This window comes from Canis lupus, chromosome 7 (assembly GCF_011100685.1).
Source record: "Canis lupus familiaris isolate Mischka breed German Shepherd chromosome 7, alternate assembly UU_Cfam_GSD_1.0, whole genome shotgun sequence".
Taxonomy (NCBI): Eukaryota; Metazoa; Chordata; class Mammalia; order Carnivora; family Canidae; genus Canis; species Canis lupus.
This window is the reverse complement of record NC_049228.1, coordinates 41140776-41158535: the sequence shown is the minus strand read 5'-3', so window position 1 is coordinate 41158535 and position 17760 is coordinate 41140776. Positions and strand designations below refer to the sequence as shown.

Here is a 17760-nt window from a genome sequence, read left to right as displayed (position 1 = left end):
CTCGAGCCCACTCTGCTCAGGCCCCGCCTTCAGGACCGTGGTTTGCAGGGCAGGAGTGAGCAAGCACGTTCAGAAGTGCAAATCTCCCCAGCCTCTGGTGTGTGGAGCGTGTGGAGTGTGTGGAGCACGAGAGCTTGGCCCCAAGGCTGGACACAGGAGACACTGGTACAGAATGCTGAGCCCTGCCCAGCCCCTTCTGCTGCCATCCTCCTCACCAGGATTTTATGTCCTTTATCTACAGTTCTCCTGAAATGCCCTGATGGCGAGGGCATAAGAGCCTGGAAATGAACTCCCCTGGGCTCTGCTGCATGCCTCTGGGGCATCTCTGTTCCTGGTAATCGAAGGGAGCCAGACGCACAGACTCTGCTCTGATGTGTGTTCCTGCCTTGGCCAGGGGCATCCAGCGCCAACTGGTCATTGGGTCCCTCCCCACCCCCTGTTCTGCCCACCTCATCTGTCCTATGAGACCCCAGGAAATGAAACGGGGTACCCAAAGATGACGCATGGGGAACGGGTTGGGGTGAGGCTGGGGGCCAGATGCAAAGCTTCCCTGCTGGGCCCCACCACCTCTGACCACCCTAGCCCAGCTGCAGATAAAAGGGGGGCGGTCCTGCTTCCCTGTCATGGCGACCCTGGCTGTTTGGGTCCTCACAGAGGTGGGGCTTGACAGCAGTGTATTTATCCTTGTCCCTGTCTCAGGGTCACCGTGTCAAGTCCCCAAAGAGGGAGGGAGGAAGTTCAGCCAGTGTTAACACCATATAGATGGAGAGATAATGGGCTGCCCTGGACCAGGGCACAAACAGACCTCAGCATTTATTGTGTCTTCTCCAGCCCTCCCGTGAGAGGCAGGGGTGGGGGGCAGGGCAGAGGGCAGGGAGGAAACAAGGCTCTTAAAGCCTCAATCATCCGAGGGTAGGAGGGAGGTCCAGAGGAAGGGCCTGGGAGAAGGGGTGAATCTGCACCAGGGGATGCCCCTGGGGACAAGGGAGGAGGAGCACCAAACATGGGGGGTCCCTGGGTATAGCAAAGGAGAGGAAGTAGTGAGGCAGGCCTCGGGGCCAGTTTGGGACGGTGCTCACCCAGGCCTCTGGATTCTCCCCACACCAACTGATGCATGAGGCAGGGGGGAGGAGGGGAGACACCAAGACGAGGGTAGTGGTGTGGACACCTCATCCCCAGCATCCCAAACATGGACAGGGAGGCTTCTAGGCCTGATGCAGGTTGCTCTTCTGGTTTCAAGTGTGTTGATGGCCTCAGACGTCCACAGGAGACCCAAAGCTGAGGATGTGGTTCTCTGGACCCTGCCTTCTGGATAGGTGAGCCCCTCTTTCCAGTCTGAGTAGGGGCTCCTACTCAGGGCCTGGACCTCTGGTCCACTCCTCCTGCTGTGACCTTGCTCACTCTCTCGAAGAGAATTCAGACTCCTGAGAAAATCCTTACAGTGAGTCTGCTCTGACCCCCCACACACACACACACCCACCCCATCTTTCCTCTCCTGCTCTCTGGCCCAATCTGGTTCACCCCCCGGGGAGGCCAGACATCCTGGGAAAGGGTCCCCTCAGTGCCCTGGACCCCCATTTTGGGGCATGCAGTCTGAGGGAGCCCCTTCTGGGGTTGGTAGGGAGTTGGGTTTGGCATTAGGCAGCAGGGCCCCCTGGCTCCCCTGGCACTCTGGGCTGTAATAGAAGGAAAAGAGGCGGAAAGAGGGCCGCAGTTCCCCCCGAATGCTGTCCAGGATGTGGGTGAAGGTGGGCCGCAGGCGTGGGTTCTGCTGCCAGCAGCGGCTCATCAGTTCTTGCCTGGTGGGGTGGGGGCAGCATGAGAGGCCAGCTGGCACAAGGGGGACCATGGGGGACTCCGTTGGGAGGGCCAAAGGGGGTAAATAGTTATAGTGGGGATTTAGAGGAGGAAGCCTCAGAGCTGGGGACCAGTGGACAGAGGAGGCAGGCCAGAATCATGGTGGCAGGGCAGGGTAGACAGAGCAGCGATGAGGGAGGGGTGGGGCAAGAGTGACTTACAGCTGAAGGGGACAGCTCTCCAGCTCCTCCAGGACCCCACCATCCATGACAAACTTGAGCACCTGCTCGTTGGATAAACCCTGGTAGGGCTGTTCAGCTAGGGTCACGATCTCCCAGAGCACCACCCCGAAGGACCTGGAGGACACGCAGAAGGGCCTAAGCCCAGCCAGCACCTTGCATGCTGCTCAGTGCACCCAGGCCTCTCCCCGGACCCCGCCTCCACATCCCCTGAGCCCTCCGCTCCAGCCAGGCCCCACCAAACATCCGAATGTGTGGTGAAGATTCCATCTTTGAGGGACTCGGGGGCCATCCAGCGCACGGGCAGCAGCCCTTTCCCGCCCTTGCGGTAATAGTCTGTCTCGTACACGTCTCGAGTCATCCCGAAGTCTGGAAAGCAAAGGTGGGCAGGTATGGGGCGGCAGGACCACACACCAGCCCCTGCCCCCGGGATACTTCTCCCAGCCCTCTCCTCCTTCCTGGCCTCCAAGAATCCCAGAGGTAAGGGCTCAAAGAACCTCAGAGATCACCCCACTACAACCCCTCTGGCCTTGGAAGAAGGCTGAGATCCAGGGTGGGGGCTGTCAGGGACAGAGCTGTGGGCCAGGCCTGGGTCTCCTAGCTTAGCTTAAGAAGAGTTGCTCTACTCCCCAGGCTGCCCCCCACCCGCCTGGCACCCTTGTACCCCCAATCTTTTTTTTTAAATCCTTTTTTAAAATTTATTTATTTATGATAGACAGAGAGAGAGAGAGAGAGAGGCAGAGAGAGAAGCAGGCTCCATGCTGGGAGCCCGATGTGGGACTCGATTCTGGGTCTCCAGGATCGCGCCCTGGGCCAAAGGCAGGCGCCAAACCGCTGAGCCACCCAGGGATCCCCCTGTACCCCCAATCTTGACGGTGAAGTCCTGGGACACCATGCAGTTTCTGGCTGCCAGGTCTCGATGCACAAACTTGTTGGCAGCGAGGTAAGCCATGCCATCTGCAATCTCACCAGCCATCTGGATCATATCTCCCAGTGCTGGCCGTGGGAGCCCAGGGTTGTTCTAGAGCCAAGAGAGGGGGCTGGTGACAAGGGTACCTAGAGCTTGGACTCCTGCCCAGGGATCCCCCCTTCCAACTGTGCCCAAGTCTTCTCCAACTCCCTCAGCCCCTTTGCTCAGGGTACTCCTGGTCTCTACCTCTGCCTCAGGCCGCAGAGATCGAAGATGGCTCTTGAGGTCCCCACGAGTCATTAACTCCATGATGACCAGAGTTGGCTGGCCTTGAGACACAACACCCAGGAGACGTACCTGGGATGGACAAAGAGTCTGGTTGCAGGTCTACCCAGGTCCCCTTGACCAGCTGGCCAAAATGTTGACCTGCTGTGACCACAACCTGAGCCAGACACCAACCCGGACCCTAAACCCAACCATGGCCATAACCCTAATCCTGATCTAACAATGACCCTAACTCTAACCCATGACCTTGATCATAACTATCATTCCAATCTTCACGATTCCAATTCTGACCTTGAGCCTTATCATGATCCTAATAATGATCTGAACACTCAATATTGACCCCCACCCATGACTGATCTCAGCCCTAGCCATAATTCTACCATGGCCCCAGCATGACCTGGTTTTGACTCTAATCCTAACCATGAATTTTACCTCAATTAGGACCTTAACCATATTCCTAACCCTGACCTTGATGGTACCCTGATCTCATCCTTGGCCCTTTCCTTCTTATCATATGACTTTCATCCTAGTTATGACCCTACCTTGGCAATGTCCCCTAGCATCCCTTACCACATGGTGACACTTGAATGCCTTCATGACAGAAGCTTCCTTGAGGAACTCAATGCGTTCTCGTGGGCTGGCCAACTCATTCACTGTCTTCAGGGCCACGGGTGTGGACTCCTCTCCAGCCTCTAGTCCTTGTGCCAGGCCTTCATATACCATCCCAAAGGAGCCCTGGCCCAGCTCTCGGATTATGGAGATCTGCTCCCGAGGCACCTCCCACTCATCAGGGATGTACACTAAGAGGAGGTGGGGTCACCAGGAGAGAACACTGCTCTCTGCCACGCCCCAACCCACCTCTCTCCTCTTCAGAAGGGCTTGGGTCCCAAGGCTGTCTTCTCTAAGAATATCTCCTCCCCTTCTGTCCACACACCTGTCCACCCACTCCCAGACCTACTATCAGAGGCGCTGAAGTACTCCGGATTCACTGAGGCATAGAGGGTGCTGTTTCTGCAAGGGGAGGTGAGGAATTGTCCTCAGGAAGGAAGGAGCAATGTCAGAAGACAAGAAAGAGGGTACTGCAAGGAGGAGGGAAGTTACTGACCATACTCCCTCCCATCCCTGATCAGGATGACTTTCCAAGCTGGTCTTGGTCCTTGTCCTGGGATCTGGGATTGGACAGGCTGGTAATAGGGAGCACAGGAAGAGGGCAGTTCCTGCCTCCTCAGGTAGTCCTTAGAAGCCTGCCTCCTTTTCCCTCTTGTGTTCAGCCGCAGGGGCATCTGGCACCAACTATCCCAGGGCACACAGTGAGTCTCCTGTCTCTTCTCCCACTTTATTGACTGAGAACATGAGGACTAATAGTCCCAGTGTGCCTAGACTGGGGAGTCTCAGGAGGTGGGACCTCCACTGGTAAGGTAGGGGAAAAGTCCCGGCAAATGGGTGGAGTCGGTCACCTAGACTGAGAGGTGTGTCTCCTCCAAGCTGCCCCAGGGGATGAGTTATTGCTTCTAAGGAACATCCTCTGTGCTGTCTCATATACCACCCGCAGGTGGCACTGACCTTGTGAGAGGGCTGGGGGAGAAGGGGGTGGGAACCTGTGCATCGTCACCTCTTCCTGCCGTAGAAGAAACCGAGGGCGGCAAGAATGATGAACAGCATGAGCCCCACGGGGGTGACAGTGAGAAGGACGTGCAGCCCCCCGGAGTCTTCCTCCTCTGGTGGTCAGAGGGCAGCAGATGGTAGAGTCAAAGATGGAGAAGTCAGAGGGTAGAAGACAATTCTGTTTTCACCGGGGAAGTGAGAACAGGGGAGGAATGGGGGTGGAGTGGCCACCCGGTTCCTGTGGTTTCCACCACAGGCAATGTGGCTGGGGCCCCAGCTGGGACTATGGGAGCGCAGGTCTGGGACAGAGGCCATGTCTACCTGGGCCTGGGACGTAGAAAGCGATACTTTCTGTCCAGGAGCCGTTGCCAGCCAGCGAGGTTGCCCGAACTCTGGCGGAGTAGTTTCCAGGGGGCAGCAGGGCCAGCTGGACACCCCCAAATTTGGCATATCGTAGGCGGGACACACATAGCACTGTGGCCTCCTGGGGGCAATACAGAAGAGCTGGCTGGGAAGAGGATGGAGGCACTACTTGGGTCCAGGTTTGGGGGTCCTCCTGGGGTACCTACCTCTCCCAAGCGGCGGTACTTGATTTCATACTTGAGGATGAGTCCGTTGGGGTCAGGTGGCTCCAGCCAGCGCAGGAGGACACTGCTTTTGCTGGCTGCCTCCCAGGCCACCTTCCCTGGGATGCCATCAGCTTCTCCTGTGGGAGAGGGCATCAGCCAGCCCAACCCCACTGTTTCAGAGTCAGGATCAAACGCAAGGGGGCTAAACGGGGGAGGGGGTGTCCAGGAAGCTCGGGACTTATGGGAACTGGGAGGAGAGCCAGGCTGTGGACTGATCCAGAGGTCCCACTTGCTAGTTGGAGCATTAAGTGGGTAGAGTTCTTGAGCCGGTGGCACGAGCGGGGACACCTACTGTGCGGCATGGTGCGCGCGAAGACGAACGTGGCCGCGCTGCAGCCCACGGTGTGAGCCGCGTGGTTGCAGGCGTGGATGTCGATACGATATTCCGTAAAGTGGCGCAGACCACTCAACACTGCTCGCTCCCGGGGCACTTTGTCCTCCTGGATCTCGAAATCCGAGCTGTTGCCCCCAAGCCGGAGCGCCCCGGCCGCCCGGCGGTGCCTCCCCGCATGTCTGGGGAGTGCGCGAGTCAGACGCACGGCCGCGCCCCGGCCCCCCTCCCCCCGCCCTCAGTCCCGCCCGGCTCACCTTTGAGGGCTCTTATTGACGGACGTCACCTTCCAGGGGGACCTGGGGAGACCGAGGAGGGCCGGCTCAGGCCCCGCCCCATCCCCCTGCCCAGCGAGACCCGCCCCTCCCCTCCCCCCGAGCCCGCCCTGCCCCCGGATCCCGCCGCACTTGGGGATGGTGATGGCGTTGTGCAGGAAGTTTTCGAACTTCTTCTGGAACGAGGCCTCTTGCGCCTCCAGCGGCGGCAGGACCTGCCCAGGCGGTGGGTGCTGGCAAGGGCAGCAGCCCGGCTCCATCTCGGCTTCGAGTTCACCGTCCTCGCGGTCGAAGCGCGGGTCGTTGTTGCTGGTGGGCAGCCGCAGGCCTGGCGCGGCGCGGGGAGAGACCCGGTCAGACGCTGGTACAGCGCCCCGGGCCAGCGCCCCCGACCCTCAGGCCCGGGCTGCTCCCCGCGCACCGCGGTGGCAGTAGTCGTTGAGATAGAGGTCGCCGTCCTCCGCCAGACGCTGCCACAGCACCAGGTAGTAGGTGATGTTCCCGTTGCGCTGAATCGGTGGCTTCCAGCGCACGAGCAGGTGGGACGAGGAATTGGACGTGGAGATGACGTCCTGGGGCACAGTGGGCGCTGGGGAAGTAAGTAGGGTGTGGCTGAGGGGAGGTGGATCCCCCTTTCAAGTCCTGTCCAGTAATGGGCTCCTCTTTGAGGTCCAAGCATCCCTGACCCTCAACCTCCCCTTCCTGGAACTCAGAATCCTGGCCCTCCTATCATGTTCCTCCAAGGCCCTTGAATTGGCTCAAGTCCCCCTGCACAACCCAGCCACAGCTTCCCTAGGACCTAGGCGAATGCCCCCTGTTCTTTCTAGGACTCAAGCATCTGGCTTCCCAATCTCCAGGGGCCAGGTGTTCAGCAACCCAGCTTCTCTATTTTGGGTGCTGGGTTCCCTCATTCTCATTAGGACTTGGGCATCTAGCTCCCACCCCCTTCAGAGTCTTCAGCCTACCCGCAGGCAGGGTTCGGAGGTAGACGATGGGGCTCTGGGCTCCTTGGTGGGGGCTGTCCTCAGCAGTGGTCAGTGTGATGGCCCGTACAAACACTGCATATTGTGTCCAGGGCTTGAGGGGTGCTAGAGTTACCCCGGGTTCTTGGGTGCGGCTTAAGGGCAGCTCCACATCCAGCAGGTTCCAGCTCTGGGTTCCACAGGCATCTGGACCTGTGTGCTCTGTGGCATTCTGGAATGGGCTGCAAACCATATCCCTGGAGCTGAGGGGAGCCCCACCCCGGTTTCTAGCAACCCCTCCTCTCTGAGACTGTCATTATCATTCTTTTTCCAGTATGCATGAAGGCATCCTGCTTTTGGGGAGCACTCACTCACTGAGTATGCTCAGAGCTGGGATTGAGACAGGACCCACAGCATGTCTGAGTGAGCATAGCTACAGCCAGGCTGCAAGGCAGTGATGCTAGGGGAACTTCCTGAAGGACCCCTAAGATTCTCTATCTTTTGAGCCCAGAGGCAGGTGGATATAGTTGTGTGGATTGTGAGTTGCACAAGCCAGGCAGGGGATGCACACTGCCAGCCCATGTTAGTGCTCCTCAAAGTGTGGTCCATCGACCAGAAGATTCAGGATTACCTGTGAGCTTGTTAGAAATGCAGATTCACAGGCTCTCCAGGACTAACTGAATCAGAATCTATGAGGGTGGGACCCAAGAATTTGTAGTTAGCAAACCCTCTAGCTTCCCATGCTGGAGACCTGCACCTACCATTGAAGCTCAGGAGAGCCTTGGCCATTGAGCCGGCCTCCCACCATTGACTTCTCCCTTTCCTCCCATGCCAGGCCCCTGTGCTAGTGGGAAACTAATACCTCTCAGTTTTAGTTCACAGGAATGCTTCCAAGCCAGGTGGCTCCCATCTTCTGTCTACCAGGACGGGAGTACTCCTTACTGCTGCACTCCCAGCTTGCCATCCCAAGCCCACCTCTCCTCTGAGAATTTTAGTTTTGATTCCTAGCCATCCTTTTGGAGAAATCTTTCCTGTGGTCTAACCACTATCCCTCCTGCTATGGTCAGTACGCTTTCTCCAAAGAAAAGAGCAGCCCTTTGTCCTTGGCTGTTGCTGCTGACTCCCCTCCTCAGACTTTAATGAAATGCTGGCAGAGCTACGGATAAAACCGGCCAAATTAGTGGGTACTCCCCAAACCGCTGCTGGGGCAGGAGCGTGTGGTCAGTACGGAACATTAGCATAGTGAATTGAAGTTTAATTATCCAAGCCTTCCCAGGAGGGCGCCTCTCTTGATCTCTCAGAAGTTCTGACCTTCCATTTCACTGGTGAGGTGAAACTGAGGCACGGAGAGGTGAATAAAGTGAGGGGAGAGCCAGACATGGGCCCTACAAGGGAGTGAGACTTCGGGGTCCCCGCTTCTTGCTTCTCTACAGCCTCGCTGCACCCTGCTCTCACCCGAACGCTTTTGGGAACAGACTGGCCTGGTTGGTTCCGACCCCGCCCCAGCATGTCCTGGCCCGGCTCCGAGGGGGCTCTGGCCCCGCCCTCGCCCCACGTGGTTCTGGCCCCGCCCCGCCCGCCCTGGCCCCGCCCCGGCACTCACGACTCCTTGTAGTACACGATGAAGCTGAGCAGGTCCCGAGCCTCCAGCGGCTCGTAGCGCTCCCAGCGCAGCAAGATGCTGTCAGCTTGCGTCACGTTGGACACGAAGCGCAGGGTGCGAGTTTGGCCTGGGCGGGGCGGGGGGCCAACACCTACTGTCAGCCGCCTTCGTCTCCACCTGAGTCGCCTACTCCCGCGTCTCCACTCTGACCCCGCGGGTGCCACTCCCCACGCGGCCTCGTTAGAGAACCTATCACGTTGTCCCCGTCAAATGTCCCCTCCCGCCCTGGTGCGTGTCGGAGGTCTTTCAGTGTGCGCGCCTGGGGATTCTGGGCGTCCCGTCTCCGGGGTTGGGGCATTGGGCCTTACAGGCGGCGCGGTCTCCGTTGGTGCGGGGGTTGATCTCAGCCTTGTTTTGCCGTCCCCGCGTGCCGGTCACCTCTTCCAGGCGGTAGATGTGCTCCAAGCAGAGGCGAGGGTTGAAAGCGAAGTATATCTTGCCCACGGGAATGGTGAGCCCCGCAGCCACCCAGGCCCCCAGCTGCTGTAGGTTCTGGTTGTCCAGCACATACAGGGTGTAGTTCCTGGGGAAGGTCGAGGCGCCGTGTGCTGCAGGGAGGTGGGGGCGAGGGGTGGGGAACAGGGGTGCCCCATGGGTCCCTCCTAGAGAGGCTGTGCTGGGAGCACAGAGGAGGAGGGCACTCAGCCTGGGGCTGTGCTTCTCCAGCTGGAGTGTGGGCACCCCTAGGGGTCCATGTTAGTTTGGGGGAGACATGAGAAACCACTTGGCTGGTTGGTCATTAAGAAAATTCTCTGGGGGCACCTGGGTGGCTCAGTCCATTGAGCACCCTCTTGATTTTGGCTCAGGTCATGATCTCCGGGTCCTGAGATCAAGCCCCACCTCAGGCTCCAAGTGTGAAGCCTGCTAAAGATTTTCTCCCTCTGTTCCCTCCCCCACACTCAAATAAACAAATAAATAAATAACTCTGTATTTTGAAAATCCTAGCTGGTACAGATAGGTCTTGACTGGTAGGTGGCAGGGATAGGTTTCAGACCCAGGCCATCTTGCTCTGCAGCTGAGAGTATCACAGAACATAGCCAACCCATGCGCAGTTTGATGTCACCATAACTTGTATAGTGTACACTGTGTTCCGGCACTGTTTTAAGTGCTTTACACATAACAATGTAAGTAATATTCACGACAGTCTTAAGAAATAAGTACTGTTATGTGAATCCCATTTCACAGATGAGAAAATTGAGGACAAGAGAAGTTAAGTTAACCTACCCAGTGTCACACAAATAGCACACAGCAGAGCTGATTCCAGAGCCCATGCTCTTTCCCCCTGTTGTGGGAGTGTTAGGAAGGAAATGTGATAGAGGGAGCTGGTCAGAGGCTGTTTCTGCCCCTTACCCATCCACCATGGCGTCCCCTCGGATGAGTTTGAGGTTCTTGAAAAAGCCCAGGGACACGAGGGCAAAGGAGTGCTTGATCTTGAGGAAGCCAGTGATGGTCTCTATCAGCCCCAGGCTCTGTTGCAGCTCCAGCTCTAGGTTGTCTGGAAATGGGGAAGACAGGGCTGGAGCAGGGTGGGGAAAGTGATGGAACTGTATGTATGGCCGCCAGGGGTGAGGGGGTAGGGGGAAGGTGCTGACTAGGGGTGCCAGGAGGGGGACCCTCAGGACTGGGACCCGGGGTGATGGAAAGCAGTGCTTTAGCTGGGTCACTGTAGGGGGCATGACCAGGAGGAGAGGTGTGGGCCCGAGGAAGGTACTGACAGCCCTGGCGGAGGTTGATGATGAGGCTCCCCTCCACGTGGGTGCAGCCCGCCAGGTCCTGTGCCGCCTGCGTGGAGTCGATGGTCTTGGTACCCACCTTGCACTCTTTGGGGCACAGCCCCTCACACTTGTGGCAGAACATGCTAGCAGGGGCAAGTGGAGGATGTGGAATGAGCCCTGGACCAGTGTGGACCTCCTCACTGATCCAAGAATGCCCCCATCCCCTGACACTCACCTGCTGCCGTTGCGGGTGAAGCCCGGAGGGCACTGGGCCAGGCAGCTGCCCTCGTGGATGCCAAAGATGGAGGTGCGGCCGGGCACAGAGCGCAGGCTGGCACAGCGCTCTGCCGTGACACAGCGCCAGGACTCGTGCTGGTAGGTGCCTGGAGGGCAGGCCCGGTGGCAGGCACCCTGGAAGTAGAGGTGGCGACAGGCGACGCAGGCGCGGGGGTCTTCCGGCCGGCTGCAGCCCCCCAGGCATTCAGTGTGGCAGCACTCACCCCCAGCTGTGCAGGCCAGCCCATGGGGGCAGGGACACACTGTGGACAGAGTGCTTGGTTAGGCCTCCCCCACTGGTTCTGGCGCCACCCCCTCCCCCTGGGATAGCATTATTAGTCTGCATCCAAATTCCTCCAACTCAAATGACAATGGTTACTGGCCCCCTTTTCCTCAGATGAAGCTCTTGAGGACAAGGACCATGGCTCCGCTCTGTGGCTTCCCCTCTCCCACAGCGCCTGGTCAGGGTTGTCAGAGCTCAGGACAGAGAAGTGACCTTGTCCAGCAGGGCTGCCTCTACCCAGCCTACTGTCTCGTCTAGGCCTGGTGCACAGATCCTCCCTGGGCATGGTGCCAGGGGGAACCTGCCAGCTTCTCCTGGGCAGTGAGGCCTGCGGCCAGTGGGCCTGGGAGTGTGTGCAGTGAGGGGGCGCCACTGGTCATTTCACCCATGCCCTGCCCATGCCTCTACCCTCTTCAGCTCTGTGCCCTGGGCAGGAGGTGGCCCCAAGCAGCAGTGCGTGGGTTTGGGGCCGGTGGCAGCCCAACATCTGTGGGAGTAGGGCATATGGTAGAGGTCAGCCAGGGCGTGTTGACACTGTACATGAGAAAGGACGCGCAGCCACTGTGTTTACAGCCAACAGGTAGGCATGGGGAGATGGGGCCTAGCAGATACAGCAGGGATCTGGTTACCCTTTGCCCTGCTGCCCAGGCTTTGGGGCAAAGGAGCCCTGGATTGGGGACCCCAGATCTGCTCCTAGCCTCTGGAAGATCTTCCTTTTCTCTCCGTAACTTCTGCTTCCTCCTCTTGCTATTCCTTCCTTACATTGCTTCCCTCCTTTGCTCTGCTTCCTTCCTTCTGTTTTCTCTCCATGTGCCTGGCTTCCTAAAGAAGATCCCACCTGTTCTGTCCTTCCTGGGTCACTCCTCCTCTCCTTTCCTACCCAGCTCCTGTCCCCCCCGCCCCACCCCTGCCCCATGACAATACTGCTAGCCTGCCTGGGGTCACCTGGAACCTAGAACCCCCACCAGGGCCCAGGCACTGCTCTGGTGATTACAGGACAGCTCATTGCTCATAACAACCCTGTGATTGGGTTGAGGGAACAGACACAGATACACTACATGAACAAAGCCAGTAGAGTAGTAGAGCTGACACTGGGGCCCAGGCTGTCTGGCTTTGTACTTAACTGCTGCCCCATTGGGTTCCTGTGCCTTGGCCCTGGGGCCAGCCCTGCCCACCCTGCACCTGTCCTTTCCCCTTTCCCTGACTCCCAAATGCTGTCCTGCCCAGTCCCTTGACAGCCTTCTGCTAACTCAGTTATTGAACTTTTCTGACCTTCTGTTCCCTCAAGTGCAAGATGGGAACAGAGAGAGGACCTGTCTCACAGGACCAGTGAGGATTAAGGGCTGCAGGGTGGTGGGGACCCATGCCATCCTATGGCCGCCCAGCCCTCCCTCCCACCCCCTGCTCCTGGTGCCACCCGCGTGTGTTCTGGGTTGGTGCCTACCTCTCTGGCAGTGGCTGGAGGTCCAGCATCTGTAGTCGGTGTGCCCACTGAAGGTGGTCCTGGCGCAGGGCTGGCCGGTGGCACCCAGCACACCAGGGCACACGTCGGCACACTCCTCACGCAGCTTGTTGCCCACGATGTGGTTGGCGCTGGGCGAGGGCTGCAGCAGCCCCCAGTCGATGGTGGAGAGATGACAGAGCTCCTGGTTCTTCTCCACCCGCACGGCCCCACGCAGCACGGCCCCCAGCGCCGGCAGCCCCACGTCCCGCAGGTGCGGCATCTCGTAGACCACCAGCGCATAACCCAGGAAGAGGCGGGCGCCACGCACGACCGCGAGGTTGGGGAAGAGGTCCCGCAGGCTCTCCAGGCCATACACGCGGAAGAGCAGCAGGTAGTCAGTGACCTGAGTGAGGCGCGGGAAGCTGAGGCCGCGGAAGTCCTCGCCCGTGGCCGTGAACATGAGCAGGATCTGCAGATGGCCCTCCACCACGCTGCAGTTCTCCAGCCGGCGCAGCTCCGCCACCTCTGAGCGGATGTCCAGGCTGGGGCACACTGGGGGCACAGGTCAGAGGCAGCCATCAGCACGCCGTGGGCTGAGCACCCGGTCCTGCCCTGGCAGCTTTGGAGGAGGGGGACCCTGCTTGGGAGCAGAGCTCTATTGTGGCCTCCTCCCTGGGTCTCCGAGGCTTGAGGCTTGTGACAGCTTGAAGGTTGGACGTGGGCAAACGTGAGCTCCCCTTCCCTCCCCAGCCTGCCTCACTCCTCAGGGCATTGCCACTTCATTCCTCTGAATCCAGAGTCTCCTTCGACTCCCGTCCTCTGCTCCCCACCCTGTGGGCTCAACCTTTAAATGACAGCATATCCAACCACTTGTTACTACCTTTGCAGCTGGCACCATCCCTTTCTCCTGGGTAAACAGCAGTGGCTTCCTTGATGGTCCCCCCACTTCCACCCTTGTCCCCCCGCCCCCGTCTGCTCTGCACTGTAGAGCCAAGGGGATCTTCTCAAAACAGGATGGATCTTTGTCCTCCACCCCATGGTGGCCCCCATCTCACTGACTGACTAACTGAAAGCTCAAGTCCTTACCTCAGCTGGCAAGGCCTCTACAGCTTCTCTGACCCCATGCCCCCTCCCTCTCTTCAGCCACACTGACTTTTTTGCTGTTCCTCAAACAAGCCAGCCAAGCTTCTGCTCTGGGGTCTTTGCACCTTCTGTTTCTTCTGGCCAGAACACTGTTCCCTCTAAAGGTCCCTCACCTCCTTTAAGTCTCCGCAGATGTCCCCTCCTCAATGAGGTCATCTCTGACCCCTCCTTTTAAACACTTCCAACCCCCCTCCCTACTTAATTTTTCTGCTTAAATCTTAACACTGGCTAATTTATAATTGACTTATTTTGTTTACTGGAAGCTCCAGAAGGGCAGGTATCTTTGTATAACTCATTGCTATATCTTTGGTGCCTGGTATAGTGCCTGGCACAAAATTGGTGCTCTGTCCATACTTCATGAACAAATGAATGAGTTCTGAAGCTGAAAAGCAGAGCTTCATACACCCCACTTCCCTCCTCGGCCTGAGGGAGCTAGATGCCTGGTCAAAGGCTCAGCTCTTGTCCCAAAACCGCAGGTCAAGCCCACCTTCCCTGATCCTCTGACCTGAATTAATCACTTCCCCTTTGGAGTAGGCAGCATTTGCTCTAGCACCCACAACCGCCATCTACATTTTTGTCATCCTCTAGGGAGTGGATCTCTGGAGGGCTAGGCCTTTGCTGGTCAGCACTGTCCCTGCGTGGTGCTCACAGTTCAGAGCTGGACCCACCAGGCACTCAGGGACTGTGTTTTGTGTGTTTTTTTTGTTTTGTTTTGTTTTTTTTTTTTTTTAGGGACTGTGGTTTGAATTGATGGACATTTGGTTTCCAAGTCCACGTCTCTCCTGGGGACCAGGGTGTGTCTGGCTTCTCTTCCTGAGGCCCCTAGGACCAGTCCCCTAAGTGGGCTAGGTACCTGGTCCATGTACTCTCACTTTGCTCCCGTCGATACCTTCCTTCCATGGCAGAAGACTCAAGTCTGAATTCTTCAGCTGGCCACTCAAGCCCTCTAGGCTCTCTAGCTCCTGCTTCCTGCCTGGCCCTCGGCATCTCCCACAGACCAAGGCCCAGTCCCTGGGCCTTACATCATATCTTCTCCCTGTTGTGAATGGTCCCTGTGCTTGGCTCTGCCCTGTTAGTGTGTGTGTGTGTGTGTGTGTGTGTGTGTCTGAGCAAGCACACACACAAAAAGTGCAAGACAGGATGAGAAAACACTTGTAGCCCTCCAGGCAAAGGCCAATCAGGCTCTACAAGGCGCCCACATGCCACTTCCCATCATGCCCCTGCCTCTCTAGGGCTCCCCTGATGGGAGTCATTTGGAAAAACAAATCCACGACCTTCACAGATTAACCCTTGCTTGCCTCCCCTCAGGACATGGCCCTGTGCATAGCACTGGGAACGGAACATCTGGGTTCCCTGAGCAAACAACCACACGCCAGCCCCTACCCCATCCCAGGGATGTGCTTCCCTCCTGACAACGGTGCTCCTGGCTGGCATCTGCCTTGGCACAGCAGTGGAAAAGAGCAGGGGAGAACAGGAGGGGCTGGTCCTTGCATGCAATGCCGTCCTGACTGGGACTCTTCAGGGGACCCACCACCCCCACCCCAACCCATTTGCATCTTCCCTCTGTCTCTGTAGGAAGGGGAGACTTAGACTTGCTCCAGGAAGCCCTGAGTCTGAGGGGTCCCAGGACCCCTCAGGTGGGCACAGAGCACTGGAACCCTGAGCGGCCTCAGTCTGGCAGGGAATGGTGGCATTGGGGAAAGGCATGCTTTTAATCCTTCTCCTTTTGAAACCTACATGCTCAGCTTCTGCCCCCACCCAGGCTCTCCGAACACCTACAAGGGCCACTTGGTCTTTATGGTCCTCCCCTTCCAGACTCTGCTCTTGGGAAGTGTTGGCCCACAGCACTAATGAAAAGCAGCCCCCATTCCCAGTGGATGGGCCCTAGGTATGTATGAGGGCTAGGGGATAAGGCCCTGGGGCCAGCGCCAGGGACCCCAGGCCAGCTTTCCCTCCCAACCTTTTGGACCTCAGTTCCTTGTCTGCATAATGGGTTCAGTTACCTCATGATGTCCAGTTATCAGCTACCCATCCCATCCCTGTGCCCGTTGAATTCAGTCGCTCTAGAAATGACTCCCAAGATGCTCCCCCTTGTGCCATTCTCATTGAGGCTTACTGGGATCACGGTTCCACAAGCAGGAATGGAGGACATCTGTTCATCCCTCTGTGTAAAGGCCCCTCTCACATTGCAGGGAACTGAGAGGAAACCATGTTTATCTGGGGAGCTGACTGACCTTGCTGGTGGGAAGTCCTTCCAAGAGCTAACCCCAGTCTTTATGTTACAAGGAGGTAAACACATGTGTTCTGTCTAGACACTCAGTTGTTTGGCTTCGCAGCTGGCTGGGGGATGTGGGAGGGTGAAGATGGGGCTCCCGGAGACAGTGTTGGGGGGACTCACCCTCTAGTGTGTCCAGGCCAAATCCCAAGGAGAGGAGGATCACCAGCAGGCATGCGACCCATGGGCACAGACTGGGCACTGCCATTGTCCCGGTTCTGACTTCTGCAGATGGCTCCAGGGAGGAGCAGGGTCTGGCAGGCCCTGAGGGCCACAGAGATGTGGGCTTCAGCAGGGAGGGAAGGGTAGGGGCCCACCGAGGGGGCATCCCACACAGAGATACAGCAGGAGACACAAAGACAGTGACAGGCGGTGCAGATAGAGACTCAGTCTGAGCTCAGAGACAGAGGGATTAGCACGGAGATGGAGATGCTGAGGGCAGCAGAGGAGGCGCAGAGAGGCCTCCAGAGGGAGGAAGGCAGCAGGGGTGCGCAGCAAAAGGCAGTCCAGGAGGCCTACCAACCTGGAGCAAGCGCAGCACAGAAGCCTGCCCTGGAGAGCTGCGAGGACTGGCGGGGAGAGAGAGCGTCCCCGACCCACACCCGCAGCCGCCGGGGGCCCAGAGTCGGGAGGGGCAGGGGGGCCTCCTCCGGCTATCTCCGGGGCATGGGAGCCGCGCCCAGCTCCCGCCCTCCCTGCCCCAGGGCCAAGCGGATTGGCTTGCTGGAACCTCCGGCTCTCTCTGCCCTTCCCGCCAAGCCAAAATATTTAGCCTGACAACTGAGGGGGGACAGGTCTGTTGGGGAAATAAGGCCAAAATACAGGGGGATGGTTGGCCGGGACCGAGCTCTCCCATTGCCCCTGCGGACTCACTCACGTGGGGCCGCGCTGCCAGCGGAGGGGGGGGGCGGGGTGGAGGGGGAGTTCTGCAGTCCCGGAGCCTTGACACCTGCTGGGTGGCTCTGGCAGCCGGGACCCGGCGGAGCGAGCCTGCGGAAACCCGGCGGGAGCGCGAGCCGCGTCCTGAGCATGCAAGCCGTTCTCCTGCCGGAGCCCCTCGCAGCCCCCGAGGCTGCCACTCCGCTTTCGCGCGAGGCTCCATCCCAGCCAAGTCCCTCGCCACAACCGAGATCCTGTGGGCCCGCTTCTGTCCGGTCGCCTTCCCAAGCCCGCTGCCGTCGGTCTGTCCGTCCCTGTCTCGGAGCTGGAGGACGGCCTGCGCTGGGAGCCTGGCGAAGGGCCAGCCGCGCCTCTCGCCCTCCGAGGGCTTGCTTCGCGCTCTCCCTGCGGCCCTGCTCTCCCTGCCCGAGTCCCTCCTCCCGGACCCTCTTGCTCGCCCTTACCGGCCCTCCCCGCTTGAGACCGGCGGGCTCCTTCGGCCACCGAGGCCCGCGAGGCGGGAGGCGCTGGGGATCCCGGGGCTTTCCGGGTGCGCGGCCCTCGAGGGCCGACGGGTCCCCAGCTCCACCCGCGGGCGGCTCCCGGGTCCGAGGAGCTAAGAGAAGATCTATTAATTTCTCCGTGCAGAAATCGATGCTCTTGTCAGGGCGGCGATCGATGCCAGCCCAGCCCGGCGGGACCCCACCCGGCCCGGGCCCGGCGCTGGCCGGCTGGGGTCAGGGCGGGTCGCTGGGGCCGGGGACGCCTCTCGGTGGGGTTGCAGACCGCGCCCCCCCGCCCTGGAGCTCGCACCTCTGCGCGCGGGCCTCCAGCGCCACCCTGTGGTCTCTCCCGAAAGCGGGCGTCCGGCTCCCTAGGCTCCCTTCCCGGGCTGTTTCGGGGCGACACATTACCTCGGCTGTGCCTTCTTTCCCCAGATCCTGCGTTCGGTCCTTTTGGGATCCCTTGCCCTTTCTTCCTACGGTTAGAGAGTGTTGCACCTCATTTACCCCAAGTGACATCGTACACTGCCCCCGGGGCGCGCACCG

General features: G+C 59.0%; 1 protein-coding gene across 3 annotated transcripts; it reads right to left on the bottom strand.

Annotated features, from left to right (window-relative positions):
• Window positions 1-786: 786 nt before the first annotated feature.
• Window positions 787-16471, bottom strand: INSRR (insulin receptor related receptor). Of its 3 annotated transcripts, XM_038542977.1 has the most exons (23): window positions 16356-16471; window positions 15956-16096; window positions 12415-12966; window positions 10647-10950; window positions 10412-10554; window positions 10047-10191; window positions 9005-9219; window positions 8637-8763; window positions 7037-7275; window positions 6493-6660; window positions 6204-6399; window positions 6054-6095; window positions 5758-5978; window positions 5406-5542; window positions 5158-5320; window positions 4844-4949; window positions 4190-4242; window positions 3802-4031; window positions 3193-3303; window positions 2898-3057; window positions 2276-2405; window positions 2019-2153; window positions 787-1424 (listed from the first exon to the last, which is right to left on the bottom strand). In XM_038542977.1, exons 2-23 carry the CDS (start codon window positions 16038-16040, stop codon window positions 1076-1078), a joined length of 4011 nt encoding a protein of 1336 aa, XP_038398905.1. In that variant the 5' UTR covers window positions 16041-16096; window positions 16356-16471; the 3' UTR covers window positions 787-1075. The 3 variants fall into 3 exon arrangements, with proteins under 3 accessions (XP_038398905.1, XP_038398902.1, XP_038398904.1); XM_038542974.1 differs by lacking the exon at window positions 16356-16471 and having other exon boundaries at window positions 15956-16319; XM_038542976.1 differs by lacking the exon at window positions 16356-16471 and having other exon boundaries at window positions 1281-1799; window positions 15956-16317.
• Window positions 16472-17760: the final 1289 nt, after the last annotated feature.